This window comes from Nesoenas mayeri (assembly GCF_963082525.1).
Source record: "Nesoenas mayeri genome assembly, chromosome: Z".
NCBI lineage: Eukaryota > Metazoa > Chordata > Aves > Columbiformes > Columbidae > Nesoenas > Nesoenas mayeri.
In genome coordinates this window covers 18,317,491-18,339,839 of record NC_137542.1, presented here as the reverse complement: position 1 = coordinate 18,339,839, position 22,349 = coordinate 18,317,491, and the positions used below count along the sequence as shown (strand labels likewise).

At 39.6% G+C, this 22,349-nt stretch overlaps 1 protein-coding gene across 1 annotated transcript in view; it reads right to left on the bottom strand.

Annotated features, from left to right (window-relative positions):
- Positions 1-17,566: 17,566 nt before the first annotated feature.
- Positions 17,567-22,349, bottom strand: part of MPDZ (multiple PDZ domain crumbs cell polarity complex component) — a gene marked incomplete at both ends in the record, with an annotated part of 85,217 nt that continues 80,434 nt past the window's right edge. Inside the window, 6 exons of the mRNA XM_080362500.1 lie at positions 17,567-17,713; positions 18,538-18,661; positions 19,739-19,851; positions 19,969-20,073; positions 20,962-21,084; positions 22,166-22,209. Of these exons, the coding sequence (XP_080218626.1) occupies positions 17,567-17,713; positions 18,538-18,661; positions 19,739-19,851; positions 19,969-20,073; positions 20,962-21,084; positions 22,166-22,209 (656 nt within the window). The remainder of the gene's footprint in view (positions 17,714-18,537; positions 18,662-19,738; positions 19,852-19,968; positions 20,074-20,961; positions 21,085-22,165; positions 22,210-22,349) is intronic.

The window sequence follows — 22,349 nt, the reverse complement described above, 5'->3', positions numbered from 1 at the left end:
TGTGTGCAGAGCAATAGATGCTGTTGTATATCTCAGAACTGAAGAACCTGGACCAAGGGGTTTTTTCAGTCTTTCAGAAGGCCCTTGCCCAGTCTGGGACATCTTTGCAGGCTGCATGGACAATCCCAGATTAAGCCTCGGGCTGTGAGCCAGCAGAAAGAAATTTTTCACTGATATGTTTGGGTGTCGTGCTGATGGTCATTTCCCACCACCTCCTTTCAAACCCTGAGGTCCTGACAAACTGAAGCTGCCCCTTGGGCTGACAGTTTGGCTTCACTAATAGCGAGTAACATATGACAAATTCCCAAGTAAAAGAAAAATTAGACCTACCACCACCACCCATATTTGTGTGTTTACTTGAAGCCTAAGGCTAAAGCTCAAGAACAGCTACAATGAAATTTTTAGCCTATATCTGTGTTCCATTTTCTATGCCAGCCATATAAAAATCAAATCCTATCTCAGTTTGTCAGCAGTTGTCCCAAAGTCTTTGAGGACCCCAGATAAACCAAGTCTTTGAGGACCCCCATTTTTAAATCATGCTTCACGTTTCCTTGAATATTTTGACATTTCTCTTGTGGTGATATTTTCAAGACTAAATATAATTTCCTTCATCAACTCTTTATTATATCCAGTATGTCATTACAAACTTTTATATTCTTCCACTTGAATGCTTTTATTGAACCACTTTGATTCTAGTATTACATTCTTTCCCATCTTATTTACTACAAATTTAGTATTAATTTCCTATTAGTTTCCTATTAATTTCCTGTTAAGTGGGGAGAATTGCATTTCCTTCCTCCACTGAACATCTTACAATAGCTCATATAGTATAAATTTGCTAAACAACTCATATAGTGTCATAATTCCCTTTTTTACGTTAAGAGATGCACTTAGAAAGCCACACAAGCAGTACAACACTCTACAAAGCGCCAGCCCAAAGAAAATTTCAGCACAGAGTAGGACATTGTACCCTTTGTCATTAAGACAAGTGTGAGCTAGTATCTCCTCTGGTAAGTGCTCCAGAGGTGCTGTTGCTAAACAGATTTGGGTCAAGCCCTTTCCCTTACAGTGCTGGAAATAAACATGTTCCTGAATGAAAAGTATGACATGTCTGTCCTACGGAAAATAGTCAAGATTTTGGATCATGGAAGGACTGAGGTTCATAGTCTAGATGGGGAGAAGGGTGAGGTGAGGGATAAGATCTAAGAAATCAAATCAGCTAACTAGTGTGGGTGGCTACTTAATGTGAAAGCTATTTGTAAGTGGTCTATTTGTGGGTGTTTGATTTTTCCTATATTTTTGTAGACACTTTTTGTAATAGTGGTCTTACAGATAACAAAATATTTAGACTCCTGTGAGCCAGAGCTCTTCTAAGTTAAGAAAGTGCCATTTTAAATAAAATTCTTTTTTAAGAATACTATAAAACCACCCATATATCTCTGAGAAATGTCTCAGGGTAACATTATACTGTGATAGTTTCTACAGCTAAGATAGTTTTGGAGTTTTTCTGGTCACTTTGGCTGAACTAATTCAATCATTTGTATTCTCTAGTAGTCACTGCCACGTGGAAAGGGTCTGCTTCTTTTGACATCCTGCTGCACATCAAGGACAACAAATGCTAAGTTCTCCCTTTTCCTTGATGTGTGTTTTTCTGTCACGCTTGTGTTTGAGCAGAATGGAGAGTGGAGTCTTGGGGCTAAGATCATCTGTAACCAAGCTCAGCTTTCTTTTTAACTCTACTCACAGGTCACTGGCCATTTCCAAAATGCCAACAGTCACTGCATGGTGCTTTTTGAAGTCAAATGCTTCTGTTCTCAATTCCCTTCTGGACAAGCTGTCCTGCAAGGTGACATGGCACACCGCATACTGCTTCTCCGCTGCCCTGGTGTGCCTGATTGAGCCCTCTGTAGTCAGTGTCTTGCTGGCATCTGACGTGCCTTTGCTCCACTGTGCCGCACGATGTGGAGAACCACGGGACGGGATCTCTGCTGACATCAAAAAATAATGCTGGTGATGACAAACATGCACCACCTCATGGGCTGGAGTGGTCCTATTTCTCCGATCAGAGCTGTAGCACCGTTTGAAGAGAAGCAACTGGCCCACACATTGTGTCTGGAAATCAGAGGTTATTATGTGGTCCTTTCACTCCCCCAAAGCAAAAAGAGTATATAAAATAGAATCTAGGGTTTAAGTCATCATCATAATCTTTGAATTGTCACAGTGTGATAAAAAACAAGATTTGCATGGAGTAGAGTATATAATACTTGTGCAATAAGACAAGATGGAGAATAGCTTTAATAACACACAAATATGTCCCCATGATGGCGAAAACTAGTAAGATACCTCATGAAAGCAAACACTTTGAAGACACTTGGAGTTCGGATAAATTGTTTGGAGGTTTGTAGCAAGAAAGTGTGTGAGGAATACTTGATTTTAAAGCATTGTGAGAGCTAACTTACCCATTTTGTGCTCAAGAGAGTTTATAACAACACATTGCACTCTGCTTTATATGGCTCGATGTTTCTCAATATTGCATCCAACAGCAATCAGATGAGGCTGAATACAACTAAAACAGTGTGTATATACATACAGACATATAAAATAGTATGCATATGCACTATATATGTTCTTATATAGAGATATAGCAGATATATACACTATTATATAGTATACATTGATTCATTCTTATTCTATATGCACACTAAATATACGTGGTATAGTATATACGGTATTTATATACTTTACGCACACTAAATATATGATAGGCATTATATAATAACGTATAGTGTACATTTATACTATATATATTTATATATATCTCATACCTCTGACCCAAAAACCTTATTCAGGATTCATATCTTACTATCTTGGAAATACTGAAGTGAAAACCGAAAGAGTAACCTGTGGCTTTGTGACCAGGCACAGAGAAAGACCAGAGAGAAAAAAGAAAGTCTCTTCCTATGATGTCTCCATTAAATAAATGAGGCATAAGACGCAACATCAGAAGATACTGATCACAAAGGCAGCAATCTAGTGAAGATTGTTCCACTTCACTAGATGTTTCTTAAACTGCTCCAGCAGTGCCTCAGTAATATCTTCACAGCTAATCAGGACAAAGTGACACACAGAGCGAACAGTCCTTGAAAAAATACCACTGCCATGCTCAGCAGCTGTTGAAAAGCTCAGAAAAGAAGGGAGGGGTAAAAAGGCCAAAAATTGCATGAACCAGGTAGAATCCACTGGCCCTTGTCCTGTGTATCTGCAGTTACAATCTGTGAAATGCTGCCCTTGGCCTAAGTGCAAAGCTCATGGTCTGAGCAGGATGTGAAGCCCAGCCTGTGGCAGGGCCAAGCTGGAGCGCAGCACTTGGAAAGCCCTCTGGCTCGAGAGAAACAGGGTGCCATTCCCTCCTGGAGAAACACACCGAGTGTCAGTCTTTGGCAGCATCAACATCTGCACTGCTTCTACCCATTGTAGACAGAACACCACTGCTCGCTTCCCCTGAGTCCTCTTGCTCATTCCTTTACAACCTCTGACTTTCTGGGTAGAACAGATTTAAAACTACAAATCTCTAAATAAAACCTGGGCTTTGCTGATTTTCCAGTTGTTCCTCACTTTAGCACTGCAGCTTTCCTGGATTCCAGTTCAAAGAGAAGGTGATTAATCTATGGCAAAGAGCCAGGAACGCCACTTCTCAGATGCTGTTTATGATTCATCATAGTGGCTTAATACATTAAGCTGAGGACTGAATTGTGAAACTGCAGTGGCCAAGTAGTAACTTGGAGAGACAGACTTGTATATGTTGTAGAGATGTATATTTCAGTGGCGTTTCTTGAACACTGTCTAATATTTCCTTCCTAAAACATACGGAAATAAAAAGGATTCCTTTCTTTTATGTCTGTAAAGCATGGAAACATCTATGTTGAGGACAAGACTAAAACACAGAGCTAAATCTCATGACTCAGATGCTAACAACAACTAACTTGTATTGTCAAAACTTTATTTCAAGTAGATGTAATTTTGTCTGGGTTTCCCTCCATCAGCACTTCAGTCTGGATCAGAAGTTTACTCCTAAGGTATGTCTTTGACCATAGTAATTCACCTCATATAGTGTACTGCCCAAACTGGACACCTTTTCTTGGAGACTAAAGCTGAAGCTGTGCCACAAGAGCAGTCAGCTGAAGGAGCCACAGGAGAATTAGTTCCAAATGACTACACTGAAAAATAAATAAGATGGATATCAGGTCACCAGAAACAACAGTTTTACCCTACAAATTCAACTATTTGGAAACATGTACCTTGTCAATGCATTCTCCAGTTTACCTGCATCTCCTGCTGGAATGCCTCTCCAAATCTCCTGGAATAAACAGCATTGTGACAGGTAGATATCAGCAAAGTCAAGCCATTGGAATAACCTGAACTGGTAGCATATTTAACTGTATGACTTCCTCAGGTTTATACCTGAAGCCTCTATCAAAACAGAAATAAACTCCTGAATTCCATCACATATGCTGTCTGTAGAAGCAGACAGTCCTTACCATATGTTAAGATTTTTCTGGCAATTTACATCGTCTTTGTCCCAGATAAATACAAGTATTTAGTAGGGATTTTCTTTGTATTCCACAGGTGCATTTGAACAAGTTTATTCTTGAAGTTCATGAATTTATACTTTTAACAGGTGGAATTGTGTAGCTGGATTTGCATCACAACTGCACTTTGGTTCAAAACCATATATTTGGATATAAAATGGGCACTTGCCCTGGCCCATTGAAGGCCAGGAAGCCCTGACGCCACTCCTTACAGCAGGGGTGTCAAGCTCCTTTTTACTGGGGGCCACATCAGCCTTGTGGTTACCTTCCCCTAACTAACTACTCCCACGTTTGTACAGTCCTAAAATTACATTTGGCCCTTTGAGGGCAAGCATGAGGCTGATGTGACCCCCAGTGAAAATGAGTTTGACGCCCCTGCCTTAAAGCATGCAGACAGTTTATCAATTATGTGCCCGTAACAGTACTTCCAGAGGATGTTTGCAGCACAGTTGCTTGGAAACTTTCATGAGCAGATGGTAAGGGGTGTGTTACTTTTAGCTTATTTGGCTACAAGGTAAATTTATGCCTTACAAATCTGATTCAGGTCTGCCCTGCTCGACTTAATCACGAATGCAAAGACAGCTGCTTACTATAGTTGCCTCATTTCCAGTTACAGGGTTTATCTGCTAAAGTAGTGATTACAGGTCTTTGGAAAAAGCTAGGAGGGAAATCATAATTATATAGATGGAGAGGGAATACTTTCCAGCTGGAATTTGTATTTATTTTCCCACATGATCTAGCTTAGAAGCCTATCAACAGAGCATATAATACTTCTCTCTAGAACTGAGTTTGGCTTTAAACATTGTCAGTCTTTCAGACTGTCTGCTGCTTGCTTTCAGCTCATCTCATCTCTCATCTGAATGCAACACTATAACCAGAAAACAGTTGCTTGGGGTAACTGCACTTTATGGAAGATACCTCCCTTTGTTTTATTTTGGTGGTGTCCCTGCTTAATGTTAACTGGGCTTTCGGAGTCAGAATGCACAAATCTGAATGTCTGGTGTGTCTGTAAGGTGTGTGGATGACAAAGTTTGCTGTTTAAGGAAAACAGAAAGGAGATTGCTTAGCAGATCTCCCTACTGATTCTTAAGTGACAGAGCATGATTTTTTCAGACTGTTGTCAGCAGAAATACTTAGGCAGGAAATGTCTCGACCTCTCTGAGCCATGCCTTACTCAGGCACACTCTAAGCACTAGAAGAGTGATTATAGAGCACCAGAAAGGCAATGTCCAGCCTTCTTGTACCTTTCCTGAGACAGGATAGCATAGCATGTGGTTCCTGAAGTTTTCAGTCACATACCTTTGCTCAGCCTCACTTTCTAGGTTGTCTGCAAGCACACATAACACCACTTATGCAGTGTTTTACCATCTGCCTTTCACACACTTTCAACCCACTTTTTTTGGGAACCAGATGGGTTGCTGACAAGGATGCTGTCTTTTTCAGCTTCCACCTCCCTCCTGCCAAGCACATTTTTGTAATTAAATAATGTTGGGCAGTGTATTGAAGCAAACAATTATCCACACAATTTTGGTGCAAGTTTAAGACCACATGCACAATGGAGAGGAAGTTTGGTTTAATCACCACTACTAAAATGTGTGAAGTGTGGGTTTGACAATTGTTTTTGGTTAACAAACCACAAGATTTTATTGTGTGGTTGGTGTTCTTGGGCCAGGGTTTGAGCCTAGCTCAAGCTTTTAAAAAAGGCACAGCTTTTGTGACAAAAGGGAGGGCCATTTCCCTCTTTCTGACCCTTTCTCCCTTCATTCCTCAGAGATGAAGACTGCATTACCCAGCATTTTGAGAGTTCACTGCATTGAAGACACAGCCTCAAAGACAGCCTCAGTTCTCTTTGGGGACTGAATACAATTAACAAGGAGGATGTGATACTTCCCGAAGACTCAGCAGACAATAGGTTAATAACTTTGGCCTTGCAGCTCTTGAGGTTGTTGTGTATTCTGTTGCTTCTGGGGCTTGAGCATGTATCATTCTCAGCTGGCCTTAGCACTTCACCCGGCAGCTGGCCATTGCAACCTGTTTGACTAAACTCTTAGCTATAGCAGTGCTCCTGGGATTTTGATTAATAGTTAATTCCCATGGCAAAAAAGTGAATCAAGGAAAATTTTCTCCATGGTGATTTGAAAAGTAGTCTTGCATGTAAGTGAAGTCATACCCAATGCTAATAGAACACCATTTGAAAACAAAGGGAGAGCCAAATGCCTCAGGCCATTTTACCATCTGAGGTATACAGGTGTAAATATGAAAAGTCTCTGATGTAGATTAACGGGCATCACAGGTATGTAAATTACCTCTAAGTTTGGCATACTATAGAATTTGCCTGTTCTTAGATCTTAAAATATCCTAGGGTGTGACTTTGCAACACAGAAGAAACTCTTCTTAATTCCCGACAAAAACTCCTGTCCTTTAAAAATAAAGCTAATTAGAAAAGCAACCTCGCAAATACTTTAGAATTAATATTAAATATCAGAGGTTACTCACTTAGAAAAATTGCTTCAATTTTCACTACAGACAAGAATTACTATTATATCAGAAATCCAAATAAAAGAACTAAAGCATCGGACTGTCTTCTCATTTATCCTAGGCTGCACTGGTGCAATCCTATAGCTCTCAGGAGTGGTAGTCTGGTTTACCTATGCATGTGTGCCTTCACTTGTTTCTCCTCTTGCAGTAACTGCAGGTCCTTCACAAAGAATAGCATCCAACAGCATATACATATACAACAGTTACAATCGTACTAGGGCGACTCAACTAAATTTTACCACATATAATAAGCTAAATGCATTCTTCCGCACAAGTGTGTGTGTTTTATCCCTTTTCCTTTACTTAGGAATGTTCCCAGCTCAGGCCACACATGGACACCTGGGCATAACCTCACTACTCCTCTAAATTTACATGAAAAAAGATCCTCAGTGCACTGACAGTGAGTTCCCAAAAGGACTCTTCCCCTCAAGAGCTATTGAATTACGTAACTCTTAGTATACAGGGCAGCGTGGCTGCCCATTCCACCTGGGAAAAATCAAACACCAAAACAGCCAAGGTACTGCAGAAAGGCTTCTGTGATTCTGCCATAACCTACCCAAAACCTGTTTATACACACATGCACAGACACACACACACAGGTTTTGCATCTCTCTCAGCCTTTTTACTTGCCAGCTGCAAGTGAAGGGGTGTGAGAACAATGTCAATATGTGCCACTTTGAGAACAATCTTTTATGTAACCCAGATTAAAATTTAACTGGCCTGTTTCATTATTCAGTATGTGGAGCCTTTTCAACAGGATCTGATAAAGATCAGTTTTGCTGGAACTTGTTTTCAAAGCACTTAGAAAAACAGTTTCCCTGCCACTGGCACTTGAAGCAAAACAAATCACAGAACAAACTTTGTAAAATCTGCTGCATTTGAGAATGAACTATAGTAGTAGTTTGGACATGCTTAGTGTAGTTTTATATGTGCAATAAATAAATAAGGCCAAAAGAGGCTGGAAGGATTTGTGGTACAATTTCAGTCGCTAATCTTGCTTTATCTGCACTATATTGCTAGTTCACCTTTCAGTCCTGCAGGCAACCACTTCCCTGGGCTGCCAACTGCAAATAGCTGTCCACTAGTGAAGGATGCCTAAAGCAGGCTGGGAGTGTGATTGACAAACCTTACTCAGCTCTATGTTCACATCATTGACTCTTATCACCAAAAAGCTAGCCCTCAAAACTACAGCAGAGGCACTGGCGTGGGAGGAAAAAGAAGGGCTGCAAAATCTTCACATAAATTGTATAGAAACAGATGATCAACTTTCAGTGCTGTTCAATCTCTTATCTTGTTTAAACATACCCGTGTCACATACCGATGGAAAAAGGAGAATTTCTATGGCAAGCTGCTAGGTAACGATATTCTGGATGTACTGTTTGTGTAAGCAAGCCTCAAAGATAGCCCAATGCATCTCTTGATAACAGGCTGTCATTTCTGCAACAGCTTCCTGGCTGAAAGAGTTTGCACAAGGTCAGCCTAGTCCTCTGTGAGTGACAGCTAACACTGCGGTCCTTGAAGTCCCCACACGTAAAATGAAGCATGCCTATAGCAAATAAGCCACACTACAGTTGCATATTTAGATATCTGTCTGTTTAATGTACTTCAGAACAAGCCACAAGAGCCAGATGCCCTGAGTTGATTATGAACCTGTCCTTTAAGACAAGTATTCAGAAGCCATTACTCTAGGAGTTCAAGACCTTCAAATTTTGGGTCCTTGCCAAAATCTCGAGACGTTATCAAATTAGGATGGGCATTTGGATATACAAAGTCTGTTAATAAATAATAGAAGAATTTGTGATCACCTACATAGTATTTTGAAACCAAAGTCAGGAATGCAGTATTCAGAAGAGATTACCAAGTTTCTTACCTTGCAGAGCACCATGCATACCTGTGTATATTCCTCAGGACTGCCCAAAAAACTGTTTATGGATGTGCAGATCGAAAGTACTTACATGCAAGAGAAGTGCAAAACCTATGAAAATGCACAGCATGAGCAGGCAGTAACCCATGCCTTTCTCTATGACCTTTTTGCGTTTCCCATACTCTTTAAAAAAACATGTGTCTTCTAGAAAGGCTAACAGTAAGCAAGCAGAAGTTGTAACTGTATTGCTTTTCATAGCAGAGATTGAAAACCTCATTTCTCAGCTTCTCAGAGAGATGGTCAGTAATGATTAGTTCATTACCTTAAATTCTCCTTGGAAAACTAAAAATGCTTAAAAATTTTACAAAGGATGGAGTAAACTTCCAGAAAGTTACAGGCACAGATGACTTTTTACCCTCTCTGCAAATGGGTTCTGTTCAGGGTATGATTTGGAGGGCACAATTTTGGAAAGTATATATCCCTATGAATATTTTTGAAGGCACATTTTGCTTCAATTTTAAAGCATTCATTTTGTGATGGCCAGAATGAAACATTGTGGATTTAATGCACATTTTGTTGAAACTTGTGGATTTCAATAAAGACCAGAAATATTAAAAAGAGAGCTGAAGTAGGATAACTGTTCATGCTACTTCTATGTTTTTTTTGCTTAGGAATACATTAGTGTGGACATTTTAAATACGCCAGAAGTTAAAATTACTCTCTCCTGATTGAACAGTTTCCATTAGGCTGCTGATCAGAGCTGAACAACAACCACAGAATACAGTGGTTGTGAGGTTTGGAGTACTCGAGTTCCTTTAAATCTTTGCATCTCACGCTGTTTGAGAGTTACCTTGATTCTCTAGTGCTATCTAGTGGCTAGTACTGAAAATGATTAATTCGTAGAAATGCAGCCACACAAAAGTCAGCATCTATGGACAAATCTAGGTCTCTAGGTGTGGGGCTGGGTACTGGAAACCTGGGCAGCCCCAAGCTCCCAAGCTAAGTGCTCAAGTTGCAACCAGCAGGTGACCACATAAACACTTTTTTTTTTTTGGTCTTGAAATACCCAAGAAACACCCATGCAGGGTGCCTGTTATAATTTCTTCCATGAAAAAAAAAATCATGCCTGGAAGGAAATATCTGCAGGCTAATACTTAGCACTACTGTTCCCCAAACTACACATATATATGCACATATACTCACATGTACACACACACAAAGCCCTTGGCATCCTCCGCTCACACATAACAGCTCCCCCAACACACACACACAAATCAAAATAAATGGAAGCAGGGGAAGAGTAGACAGGAATGTTTTGGCTGCTTGCAAAATAAATAACATTGAAGAGACTCTGACTTCTTAAGGTGGAAAGAAGAGGTTGTCACATGAGAGCAAACAGTAAACCCTTAATGAGTAACTTCTACTAAACGCTAATATTTTATAAATCTGCACTTAAAGAAAAAGGTCCAGTTAGGTTTGTTGGTTTTTTTTACAGCTCTAGTGACTGCAATAGGAAAAGTAAAGCCCTTTTTCCAGAGGACAAAAGACTATACAAACAGAATTCGGTGGTCAGCTGCCATTTGACACAAACAAAAGCCAAGTTGCTCCTAGAGAGATAAGTCACAGATTGAAAATAGAATGTGCTTAGTCATAATAGGAAGTTCAGCTCAGCCCAGGAGGTTCCCACCTTGTCTCAAGCAACTCACTTTCCTGGCCAGGACAGATTTATACTTAGTGCACTGGCTTTGTTAGACACGCACTTTAACACAAAAGCAATCACTGCTGTTGTTTGGTGTTGCCAAAGGGGCTGTAAAAGCTTCACCAGGAGACTACGTCCAGAAACACTGTTGTCAAGTAATTAACACACATACTTGGTTAGAACAACCTCTGACTCTACATTAACACTAAATTGAGTGGATTACTTCTCTTTGTATATATATGCTCCTCAGCTTGGAGAAGAGAAGGCTCCAGGGAGACCTTACTGCAGCCTTTCAGTACTTAAAATGAGCCTATAAGAAAGATGGGAAGGGACTTTTTTTGCATAGCCTGTTGTGATAGGACAAGGGCTAATGGTTTTAAATAAGGAGAGGGAGAATTCAGGCTGGAACATGAGGAAGAAATTTTTTACAGCGAGCAAGTCTGTCAGGAAAAGCATCAGAGCTTGTTCCTGCCTGGGACCTAAAACTCAGAATTTCTCATACAGATAGAAGCTTACAGTTGTTCTTCCAAAATGTTTTATTTTCCATTAGAGCATGACTTCCAAGGGAAATGGTAGAGCCCTCTCTTTACAGTAACTTTTTCAGGAAACAGGAGTTCAAGCAGTGAACCATCTATGTCCATTCGAATAAGCAGCTGCAGATGCAGCTGATATTATTATACAGCATTTAAGATCACCATGAAACAACGCTAATTTACTACATCTAATGTGTCACTGGTCCTATTTAAGACGTCACCTACTGAAAGTGAAGTGTCTGGCCTGGACGCTAGCTTGGGAGTTACTTAGGTTCCTCAAGGGCATTCTAAAATTAAAAGTGACATTTTCCTTCACTACTTGTATTTGTATATATTTGATAAAATCAATAAAAATTACATATTTAAAACCATGACTGAGTCATTTTTTCACTCCAAGAATATCAGAAGAATAACACTTTATTAGCTCTTTGCAGGCACTTTACATTTGGGAAAAAGTATAAAATGTGGGAAAAAAAGGGTAGGCATTGGACTTACTAAAAATGCGTGACAAAAATACGAACACTATCACTTCTAACCATCTTCTGGTCTTGGTGACAGTATCAAAAGTTAATGATTTCCCCATATGACAATCTTTATTATCATCTGTCCTCAGTGGTTCCTGTCACAAACAAAACTTTCCAGTATGCATTTATGGCTTTAACCATTAGGATTATATGGATATTTATAAAACTCATCTGCAACGTTGACCTTTATACTCCCATTAGACATATCCACATCTAACACTGAGTCATGAATAACTTTTTTCAAATCAAAATGTGTGTGTTTTTTACAGTTTCAGTCAAAGATTTCCCAACACAGAGAAAAATTAATTTCATATTAACTACCCACAATGCTGCTCCCATTGCTTTTTGTGAAGTCCCCAATAATGTGAAACTATGAAGTGCTGGATGAGGTGGCTATGGCAACCCTGTGATGAGAAGGTACCTGCAAGTTATAGCCAGCAAAGGCCTTTAATGTGCCTCAGCCTAAGTGGTCAGGCAAAGTGCCCAACAAGAAACGCAGGCTCCCTTGTTTCTGTCTGGTGTGCTGTAGTGGAAACCTGACAAAGCATCCTGAAAATGTACCGTGGGGTCTCAGTCCTCCCAGTCCTGGTACCGTGCATTCTTCTGCGGTTATGAACAGTGAGAATGCATAAATACACGCTATGAAAACAGTCCAAACTGTAATTCTCTGTGGTTGACCAGTGCTGAGAGTCTCAACAAGTTATTCCACATCCCACAGAAATACTAATGAGTAACACTCCTTTTTAGCCACAATGCCTGTCTTGCTCAAAGTGCACTCTTAACTACACTAGACTACACTTAATAAACTGTAATCTTAACTAATAAACCACCAAAGACTGAAACATCAGAACACATTAACAACCGCTGACAACTTCAAAGCCTCCCATCTTGACAAAAAACCTTTGCTTTGTCTGTCTGTGGGTAAACTGGACATCCAACTGCAAGCATTTAAAGTATTCAGTGTAGCGCACTCAGCTAAGAGCACCGATAAGATTTATTGTACGTGATTCAAACACTCCCTTTATTTGATGGTTATATTTAGACTACCTATCTGAAGGCAGAGACTGATCAGAAAGTAGTTCCTCCAGTGTAGAAGGTTATCAGGCTGGTCAGGCAGGACTCGCCCTTGGTGGTTTATTAGTTAAGAGGAACTACAAAGGCGGACAAAAGGCTAGCAATATTGTCTATCTGGACTTCTGTAAAGCCTTTGACATGGTTCCCCACAACACTCTTCTCTTTAAATTGGTGAGGTATGGATTTGATGTGTGGACTGTTTGGCTGAATGAGGAACTGGCTGGATCATGTCACCCAGAGAGTAGCAGTCAATGGCACGATGTCTGGATGGACACTGGTGACAAGTGGTGTCCCATGGGGGTCCACAATGGGACCAGTATTGTTTAATATCTTCATCAATGACACAGACAGTGTGATCAATTGCACCCTTAGAAAATTTGTGGATGACACCAAGCTGAGAGGTGCAGTTTACATGACTGAGGGACAGGATGCAATCCAGAGGGACCTGGACAAGCTCGAGAAGTGGGCCCATGTGAAATTCACGAGGTTCAACAAGGCCAAGTGCAAGGTCCTGCACCTGGGTCAGGGCAACCCCCCGTTATCAGTACAGGCCTGAGGATGAAGGGATTAAAAGCAGTCCTGCCGAGGACGTGGGGTTACTGGTGTATGAAAAGCTGGACATGAGCTGGCAATGTGAGCTTGCAGCCCAGGCCATGATGATAGGGATGTAGGACCTCTCCCGCGAAGACAGGCTGAGAGAGTTGGGGTTGTTCAGCCTGGAGAAGGCTTCAGGGAGACCTTATGGTGTCTATTCAGGGTCTAAAATGGGCCTATAAGAAAGATGAGGACAGACTTTTCTGTATGGCCTGTTGTGATAGGACATGGGGTAACAGTTTTAAACTAAAAGGGGAGATTCAGACTAGACATGAGGAAAAAATTGAGGGTGGGAAAACACCGGCACAGGTTGCCCAGAGAGGTGGCAGATGCCCCATCCCTGGAGACATTCAAGGCCAGGCTGGATGGGACTCTGAGCAGCCTGATCTTGTTGAAGATGTCCCTGCTCATTGCAGGGGGTTGGACTAGATGACCTCTGAAGGTCCTTTCCAGTCCCAAACTATTCCATGATTCTATGACACTGTTCGCATTTTGCTGAACATTGGTGGCACGCCTTCACAAGTTAACATGTAACCCTGCATTAAAAGAAAGATCTACACAGCTTTTGAGGAAGATGCACAATCTACAATTCAAAATGAAATAAAAATAGCTTGTATATACACCGCAGGTGTTGAATGTGCTAAGGACAAGTGTTCACAGTTTTAAAAGCATTTGTAAGGAAAGTGAAGATTTTTATCTCTTAGTAGTAGTTTCAAGCGGTGTCTAATACAGAAGTGCTCCATACACATGAATATTTCAGATGCTTCAAATAATTTGTTTTTAAAAAGCAAGAAAATGATTTGTGTGGGAAACCACCACCAGCCTCCTTCCAATGCTTCCAATGTCACTCTCACTTTGAGAAAAAGCTTTCTTTGTAACACATTATTAAAAGTACAAAGTTCATCTACATTACCTGTAAGTCTCTGTCAGTAAAACATCTTTTTGCCACTTAAGAACAAAGACAACAACTTTTTTTTTTTTTCCTTATAAAATAGGCTGGACAGATGGAAGGCAAGGGGATCCTCAAACGCTACTAAATTTCAAGCACACTCCAAACTGAGAATTACCAGGACCATTGCTTACGTAAAGCTAACCCAGAAATAAAATCCAGCAAAGGAACGAGCAGGAAAGAAGTCATACCAATGATACCTGCTTGCTGACAAGGAATGAACTACGTTCATCCTGACAAGCCAGCTGTCCTTTCCCCAAACCCACCATTACAGAAAGTCTCTTTCATTAATACCACTCTAAGATTATCTAAGAGGTAAGCAGAGTTAAAAGAAAGGGCTGGATACCTGAAAAGAGAATGGGCTGGAGCCATTAAGATGCCAGGCCACCCAGCTCCTACCCTATCAAGTCCCATAGTTAATACAGCCACATGGAAAAAATGTAACCAAAAATCGAATAGTTGGTAGAACTGGGGCCATGGTACGTAGCATCTTACAGGACTAACCTCTGTGATATGGAATTTGAGTTGAATACCAAATGCCAAAGAAAACCAAACATTCTAAGCCTGCCAAGTTTATTTCACCTCATGACCCAGTGCATGGCAGCACTAAGCTGTGGTCACACAACAGGTTTGCCAGAAGGGGGCTGGGGAAGACCCTGTGCTCCGAAGCAGCAGTGTGGGTCACAGCTCAAAGCACAGTCACAGGCCTTGTGGCTCACTGTTTTGATCCATCATAGCAAGTCCCATGTCCGAAGGAATGCTTTTTAAAAAGACTGAACAATGATTAATGCTGTCTGCTTCAAAAAAGCACAGCAGCTTTGTATTAACTCCCAGAGAGTTTTGGTATCTGTCTCATGGATTTGCTAAGAGTTTGCAAGAGAAGATAAAATCTTAAAATCAAATAAAAGCAATTTTTAGCAGATACTTTAAGTTTCATACAAAAAGTAATGCCTTTTTTTATTACTCCAGATTTTTTTGAATAAACCTTTCAAAACAGTATGAATAATGCAAACATGCAGTTGTAAAGCAACCAGAGACACACCTGCAACTTTATTTCTTTAACATGACAGTTTGAAATTTATTCACTTAAATCTTCCAACACAGTAGTAACAAAATATCTGTACACTACTTCTGTTACAAATATAGATACTATGCAAAGTGACTTTACATACTCTACTGTAGGCATTTTTCACGCTAACCAAGGAATGAGTACAGAATAGCAATTGAGTAACAACAGCATCAGTAACAGTACCACCTGTTTTCTTTCATCTTATCCTATCACAGTGTAACTTCTAGAATAAAGAGACAAAACGCATTTTTTAAGTTATTACACTTAGACCTAGCTATCAATTTTTAATACTAATTCACAGGCATTCCTAATACTGGTTTTTGTGTCCCTCTAAAACAAAAGCTAGTCTTTTGTATTATCCCCAAATAATAGCCTGATCATTGCCAGCATTTTCAGTTCAGATTTCTCTTAAGTGACAACTAACATGGTGGCCTTCTTGCTACAATTTATTTTTGCTAATTAACACAAAAGGTCTTGTTGCTAATTAGCATGCTAGTTAGCTAGGTATCTTTCTCTCTTAAAAGACTTGGTGAATTTTTTCTGCAGGAAGGTAAACCACAGGCAAAGTGTGCTCTATCTGCCAGATTCCTAACAGCCAGTTTGCAGGAGCAGAGGCAAAGTCAGCCTACAATCAGCCAAGGGTTTCAGTGAGTGTGGTTTCTGGCTAAAGATTTAGTTAGAAACCCAGCTTAGGAAACTGAGGATGCTGGTAAATCTACTGACCACACTGCTGCCCAAAGAACAGCTCAATGATTGCATTGTACTTAGTAGACACTGTCTTGTATTTGTGCCTCTAAAATTAATATCCCCAAAACAATGTTTGAAGCCCTCCAATCTCCTCTTCTGCTCAATGCTGATGTGGGAAGACCTTCACTGCTGTCTCACTGCTCTCCTCCATTGGGAGGGATTTTCAGCTTTTTACCCACCCCCAACTCCTGGTTTTAGGCCTCCTCACTCCAAGGAGGACTCTGCTTTCGCTGCTACTAATAACGCCAGCAACACCATAACATCACATCCTCCACCTCAGCTTTACCAATATCCAAAAGTCTCTGCAGCTAAGTAAACCTGCCCTGAGCAGTTTGTTCGCATCTCTGATTCAAGCAGCTTGCAGAAACATCAGCACAGAGCCTGCAGTCAATCTTGCATGTTGGCAGAGGACAACCTTCACTTACACACATTTCATATTGGGAAGGTTGATTTCACACCCATATAGGCTAGAAAACACTACTATTATAAAAGTCTAGTTCTTCTAATACTGCAGTTGCTGGGCACTCTCATTCACCAGGAGCAGTTTCCAATAGCAAATGGATTTTTTAGCCCTGAGCACAACTCCTCTCCTTTCAAAACAAACACATACATCCCCCTGCCTAAAACAACAAGAACAACAAAACATACACACAGGAAAAACAAAATAAAACAAAACAAAACAAACCCAAACACAGGAAAAAAACAAAACAAAACCACAAAAACAACCAAACAAAAAGCCAAACTAAAGCACAGTTGTTAGTTTGTTTTTTTTTATACATCATGACTTATAAAATTTAAAAACACAAACAGACAAAGAAACTCACACCAGTCACCCTCCCAGCTCCTTCTACTTGGGCACTGTGAAAAAATACAGCCATCTAAGTCCATTAATCATCTTCTCCTGGTTACATACTTTTCCTTCTTTTCCTAAAATTCCATACTTTGTTTGTACTTTTTTCAATAGCCTTATTTCTCTCTTCTGAGTACTGCTGTCCATGCCACCCCCTTGTTGACTTGGTGATTTTATCATTTTTCCAGCATACTTCAAATATTCAAAGGCTCTTAGCAAAACACTCCAGTTTTGTTGTGTGGTTATTAATGCAAACATTCCGTTTTTTTGGTTGCTTACAGCATCCATTATAATACTAATAGCAAAAATATCCATGTCTTTCCACAGCTGATATAACTCCATCCCAGTGGTTTGACAGTAAGAGAAGTACTAATATTGTACACAAAAATATGTTTAAATGTTACTTTTCTTCAGTGTTGTAACACAAACCTGTGAAGCTGTAAGAGCAAAAAGGCTATATAAACATTCCCATTCTCTTTGCTATGCTGAATGTAAATAATATAGTCCTGTTGACCCTAACCCCTTGGGCAGCCAGTTCATGACAAAACAGTCAAAGTGACTGTTCCTTTTGTCCTTTTCAGAATAGCAACTGCTTCCTCATGGGTCACCCCTTCTAAACTCTGCCCATTCACAGCAATGATCTGATCCCCTCTCTTCAGGCGTCCATCTTCTGCTGCCGCACCCTGAAACGATACAACATTTAATGCAGACATTTCTTTCTCTCCTTGTCACGCTGTCCTTACAGCCTAAGATGGGTTCAGTGCACAAAAACCCTCAATTTTTTTTTTAATTTTCAATGATTCAATTACAGTAAATTGTAGTATAGCCTGCTAGTGCTGCAGTATGCCCTGCCCTAAGTTTCACACTATCCAGAAATCAGATCTACGAGTTTTTATAATCCCTTAACCCTGCGTGTTCAGCTAGTATAACATTTAAACTCTGCTATCACAGAAGTAAGATTTTCAAGATCTGAAGACGTTTTCAGCAACTGGTGTAAGAAATTCAGAAATCAAAACCCAGCTCTGTACTTTTATTTACCAGAAAAGTCTGGGATTATTGATTTCAATTTTTTCTGACTCAAGGTTATTTCCTAGGGCAGTGCAAACTATCAAACCCAGGTCAGTACCTGAACTTCCCCAAAGGTCCAGCCTGAGGTCAATTATTTTATCTTGGTCTACCTTTCAGTCTCTTAGTCACAACAGATAAAAAAAGTCTGTTCTACTACCTGAAGAAAAGTCACTCTAAACATATGCCAAAGGTGTTGTTTTTCTAAGTATGTGCACAATTTCAGTTATGAAATGTGTATATGCAGAGTCACATGCATTTGGAAATTCTGAATTTTCCTAGGACTATAGCCTTTGAATCCCGCAAGTACATTTTGACCAGCACCTGCATCACAGAAACTGCGATAAACTGTAACAATCCTTTGGCTTCAAACTCACGTTTTAAGGTAGTAGCTGCTGTGAAGTAATTAATAAATGGATTGACTGAACAAATTTACACTTACTTTTGCAAACACCGTCTTCACATAAATGGGTAAGTCTCCATGGGGACTGCCATAACCACCCACAATACTAAAGCCCAAGCCATCTGGTCCTCTATCCAGAGTAATGGTCTTGTACTGAGGAGGTCTAAGAAAAGGAAAACTGAGTATTGTGATGTTTTCTGAACTTATGATTTAACAAATAGAATATTCAACACAAAATGTTTTTCCTTTCAAGCTAAGCAATACATTTCCCTTTCCACTGTAACTACAAATGTTTTTATTATCACGAACTGGCTATTTTGGTTCATGTAAAACACCATAACTGTCTAATGCCCTAGTTATTACTCAAAGGTAGCTATTTCAAACGCCTCTTGCATCCAGCTCAGGGCATAGTTACGGCTGCCGTGTCCCACTAAAACTGCTTAATAGTGAACCAGATATGCAAAAACAGTACCACGAATCTCCATAATAAACATCTACGTTAAAAATCCTGTAGCCCATTGTATCTCCTAAAAAAAGTCTAAAATTAGCCCCAAGAGTTTATGTTGTAAGGTTTAATTGTTTCTCTTCTCCTCTAATACATGACTCTGCATTTGTATGTATGCATTTATACAGAGCATTTATATTTACCCACATATACTTTGACTTCAAGAAATTTTGAAGTTCTATCTTTTGAAATAGATCTGTGTGGCTAAAGAGCCACATTCTCTCTTTCCCTGTTGCTAGAAGAGAAATGCCTCTGATCTATGACAGAGTTTTAGGCAAAACTTGTTTACATAGAAGTACCTTGCAGTAAACCAGAAACAGTATACCTTGTATACCAGAAAAGTTTGATGCTCCTGACTGCACAGTGCTAGAAAGCACATCATGGAAACACAGGTCCCTCTGTGGAAAGGGCCTTGCTATTTAGGTCTGAGAAAAAATATTTTGGGTGTATCAATTAATCCCGGCTACCAAGGCTCAGTGAAATAAAGGAGACTGTATTTACAGAGAAGAAATCAAATCACATCATAACTCTTACAGAGGGGCAAAATAAAGCAGCACAGCAAATCACATCATGCAAAATGCAGAAGAGGACCTACAGGTCCCATGTATACCACATGTGTATGTTACTATTAAGTCAAACAATTAATCCATGATTTTCTAAAACTTGTTAATTTTTTAGCTTGAGTTTCACCCAAATAAACAGGCTAAAAAGGTTGTATATTCTATAGTTACTGACCCTAAATCATCCTGAAAAATGCTGGTTGAAGTCAGTCCCGCAAACGAAAGACTGGACGTAGGTGGATCCTGCTGCTGACCAGTCACGACACTTACTTCTCCTCCAGCTACAACCTAGGAACAGAGTTCACAAACCAGTAAAACGAGAATGCTGACACTAAAACAATTCATTGTAGTACCTGGCAAAATAGAATTTAGAAAATATTCCAAATGTCACTGAATATTTTTTACCTGCAATTCAATAGTGCCTGAAGCATTTTTTAAGAGACTAACAGCTTGAGAGTGAGTCATGCCCTCAGTAGATGTTCCACAGATGCTAACAATCCTGTCCCCAACCTGCAGAAGAAAATGTAGAAAATCTAACTAAGAAAAAATTTAGTTACATAGATTCCCTTGTCAACAGCAAAACCCTGTACTTGCATTTAGCCAGATTTTATCAGTGATATAGGGCAGGAAGAAAGACATTAGCAACTCTTCACAGTACATTTTCTCTTGAAGGCAAATAATCTTTGAACTATATAATGACCCCATACAAAGGTAGAAAATTCAATATCACAATCAGCAAATTACACCGGTTTAGTGTATTCAGTGTAAAAAGTACTGATGCTTTACAGAATTGATCCTAACACTCTAGAAATACAGAACATGTGAAAAATAAGGTGCATTTTGCATGTCACCTGAAGACAGACAGGCTGAGGTAGTAGATTATCACCAGAGATTGTATGTTGGAATTCGTCCTGAAATAAAACTGTCTGTTTTCCAAAGAGTACAAGTCAAATTCAACCGTCTCTGGTACAGACTAGATACAGTAGCCATCTAAGTGCTTGATCAGATAAGAACTCCCACAGATAAGCATAGAAAACATGAGAGATAAAACAGACCGTATACACAGAGTTGCAGGAACAACCACACTCATCAGATGGGCTCACTTACAGAATTCATCACTCTGAACCACTCTCTCTACCTTTAGTTTTCACAGAATGGTTCCCTCTAGGATCCAAGGTTTCTTTAGGATTTCCTTTCCACAGTTAGTATATTTCAGCAATTACCTTTTACCAAGTTACTAATTTGAGTTACTGTTTCATCAATCCAAATAGTGAAAATTCTTGTCACAGCCAGAAGCACTTCTGACTGTATCATTAAACTCTTAATTTATTACCTGCCTACAGTAATTGCTGTGCATTACCCATGCAAACTTTACAACTTTCTTAACAATTAACTTACTCTGAGTTTCTGAGTCTGAGCTGCTACTCCATTTGGATGCATCATGGCAATAAATATAGGAACATCTCCAAGAGGACTTCCTACACCTCCAGCAATGCTCACTCCTAGTGAATCGGCAGGACCCTGTTATTGTCATGAAAAAAAATTAGATTTTTCTGGAAAGAAAAGCACACACAGAGAATTGTAGGCTTATCTCAAAAAAATACTAAAGCCTCTATCTTATGAAAATCAGAATCCCGATGTCTCTAGCCATTTTTTAAGTTAATACACTATGCACCATTTCAGGAAATCCCAGAGAGAACAACATATGTTTCTTCCTATCACTGGTACGTGACAATTTGATGACTTAGTTCTATGTTTTATCTTAACCAAACTAAATACTCACAGAATTCAGTGTCAGACCCTTAATGTCAGCATAGAAAGTCCGGGCAAGGAAAACAGAACAGATGGGATTGCTTGTCCTCAATATTGTCTACATTAATCTCCTATTATGAACCTCCCAAAGACCAGAATTAATCTTCACACTCCCCCTAGTGTCCTGTTTTTGAAGAACAAAACTAGCTGTTCACTGCTGTACAACAGCCTACTGCCTAACTGCAAAAACTGCTATTGTAAACTGGTATTTGCAGATTCTACTCTACAAACAGAATGGATAACTACAACCCATGTAATCAAGTGAACTACATGTCACATAAAGCTAAACAATACTTTGGACAATCAGAAGCAGCCTGTGACTGAGATCTCATGCTCTTGTAAATAAGGAAGCTAATTGAATTTCACAGCTGGAAACCTGGCAGCTGTCATGTGAGAGCCTATCCTTTAAAAATATATACGAAGAAAAATACGAAATACAAAACAATGGGCTTGCAACTTCGGTACAGTTCCCTTGACTTCACTAGAACACAGCCTGGATTTAACTCAGTCTGATAACAGTAAAGCTAGGTCCCATTATCTCTCACTAATCCTTCTTTTGCTCTTAAAACAGGTCACAAAATGTCATAGCAAAAATTACATTGATTTTACATAAAAATATAGGCAATGGAGTCTTGACCTGAAAAGACAGGTCAATTAATTAGCTATTGCCACATCAGTTCCTCTCTCAAAATGATTACCAGGGCCAGATTACTTCCTCTCTGTGAACACATCTATTGACAACAACTACAAAACCTGTTCCTGATAAATACTACTTCATGCTGTAACTTACCTTTTTTATTTCAACTGTTCTTAGTCCCTGTATTTCAGAAGCTGCTGTGAAATGAATTTAAAAAATGTTAAACTAGTATTACTAGGAAACTCTTCTATTAAAGTTAGATAAACTGCTATGATGATTCTAACTTCCTGCTGGTTTTAGACATATGCTTTAAGTAGAATTTGAATGTGGCTGTCAT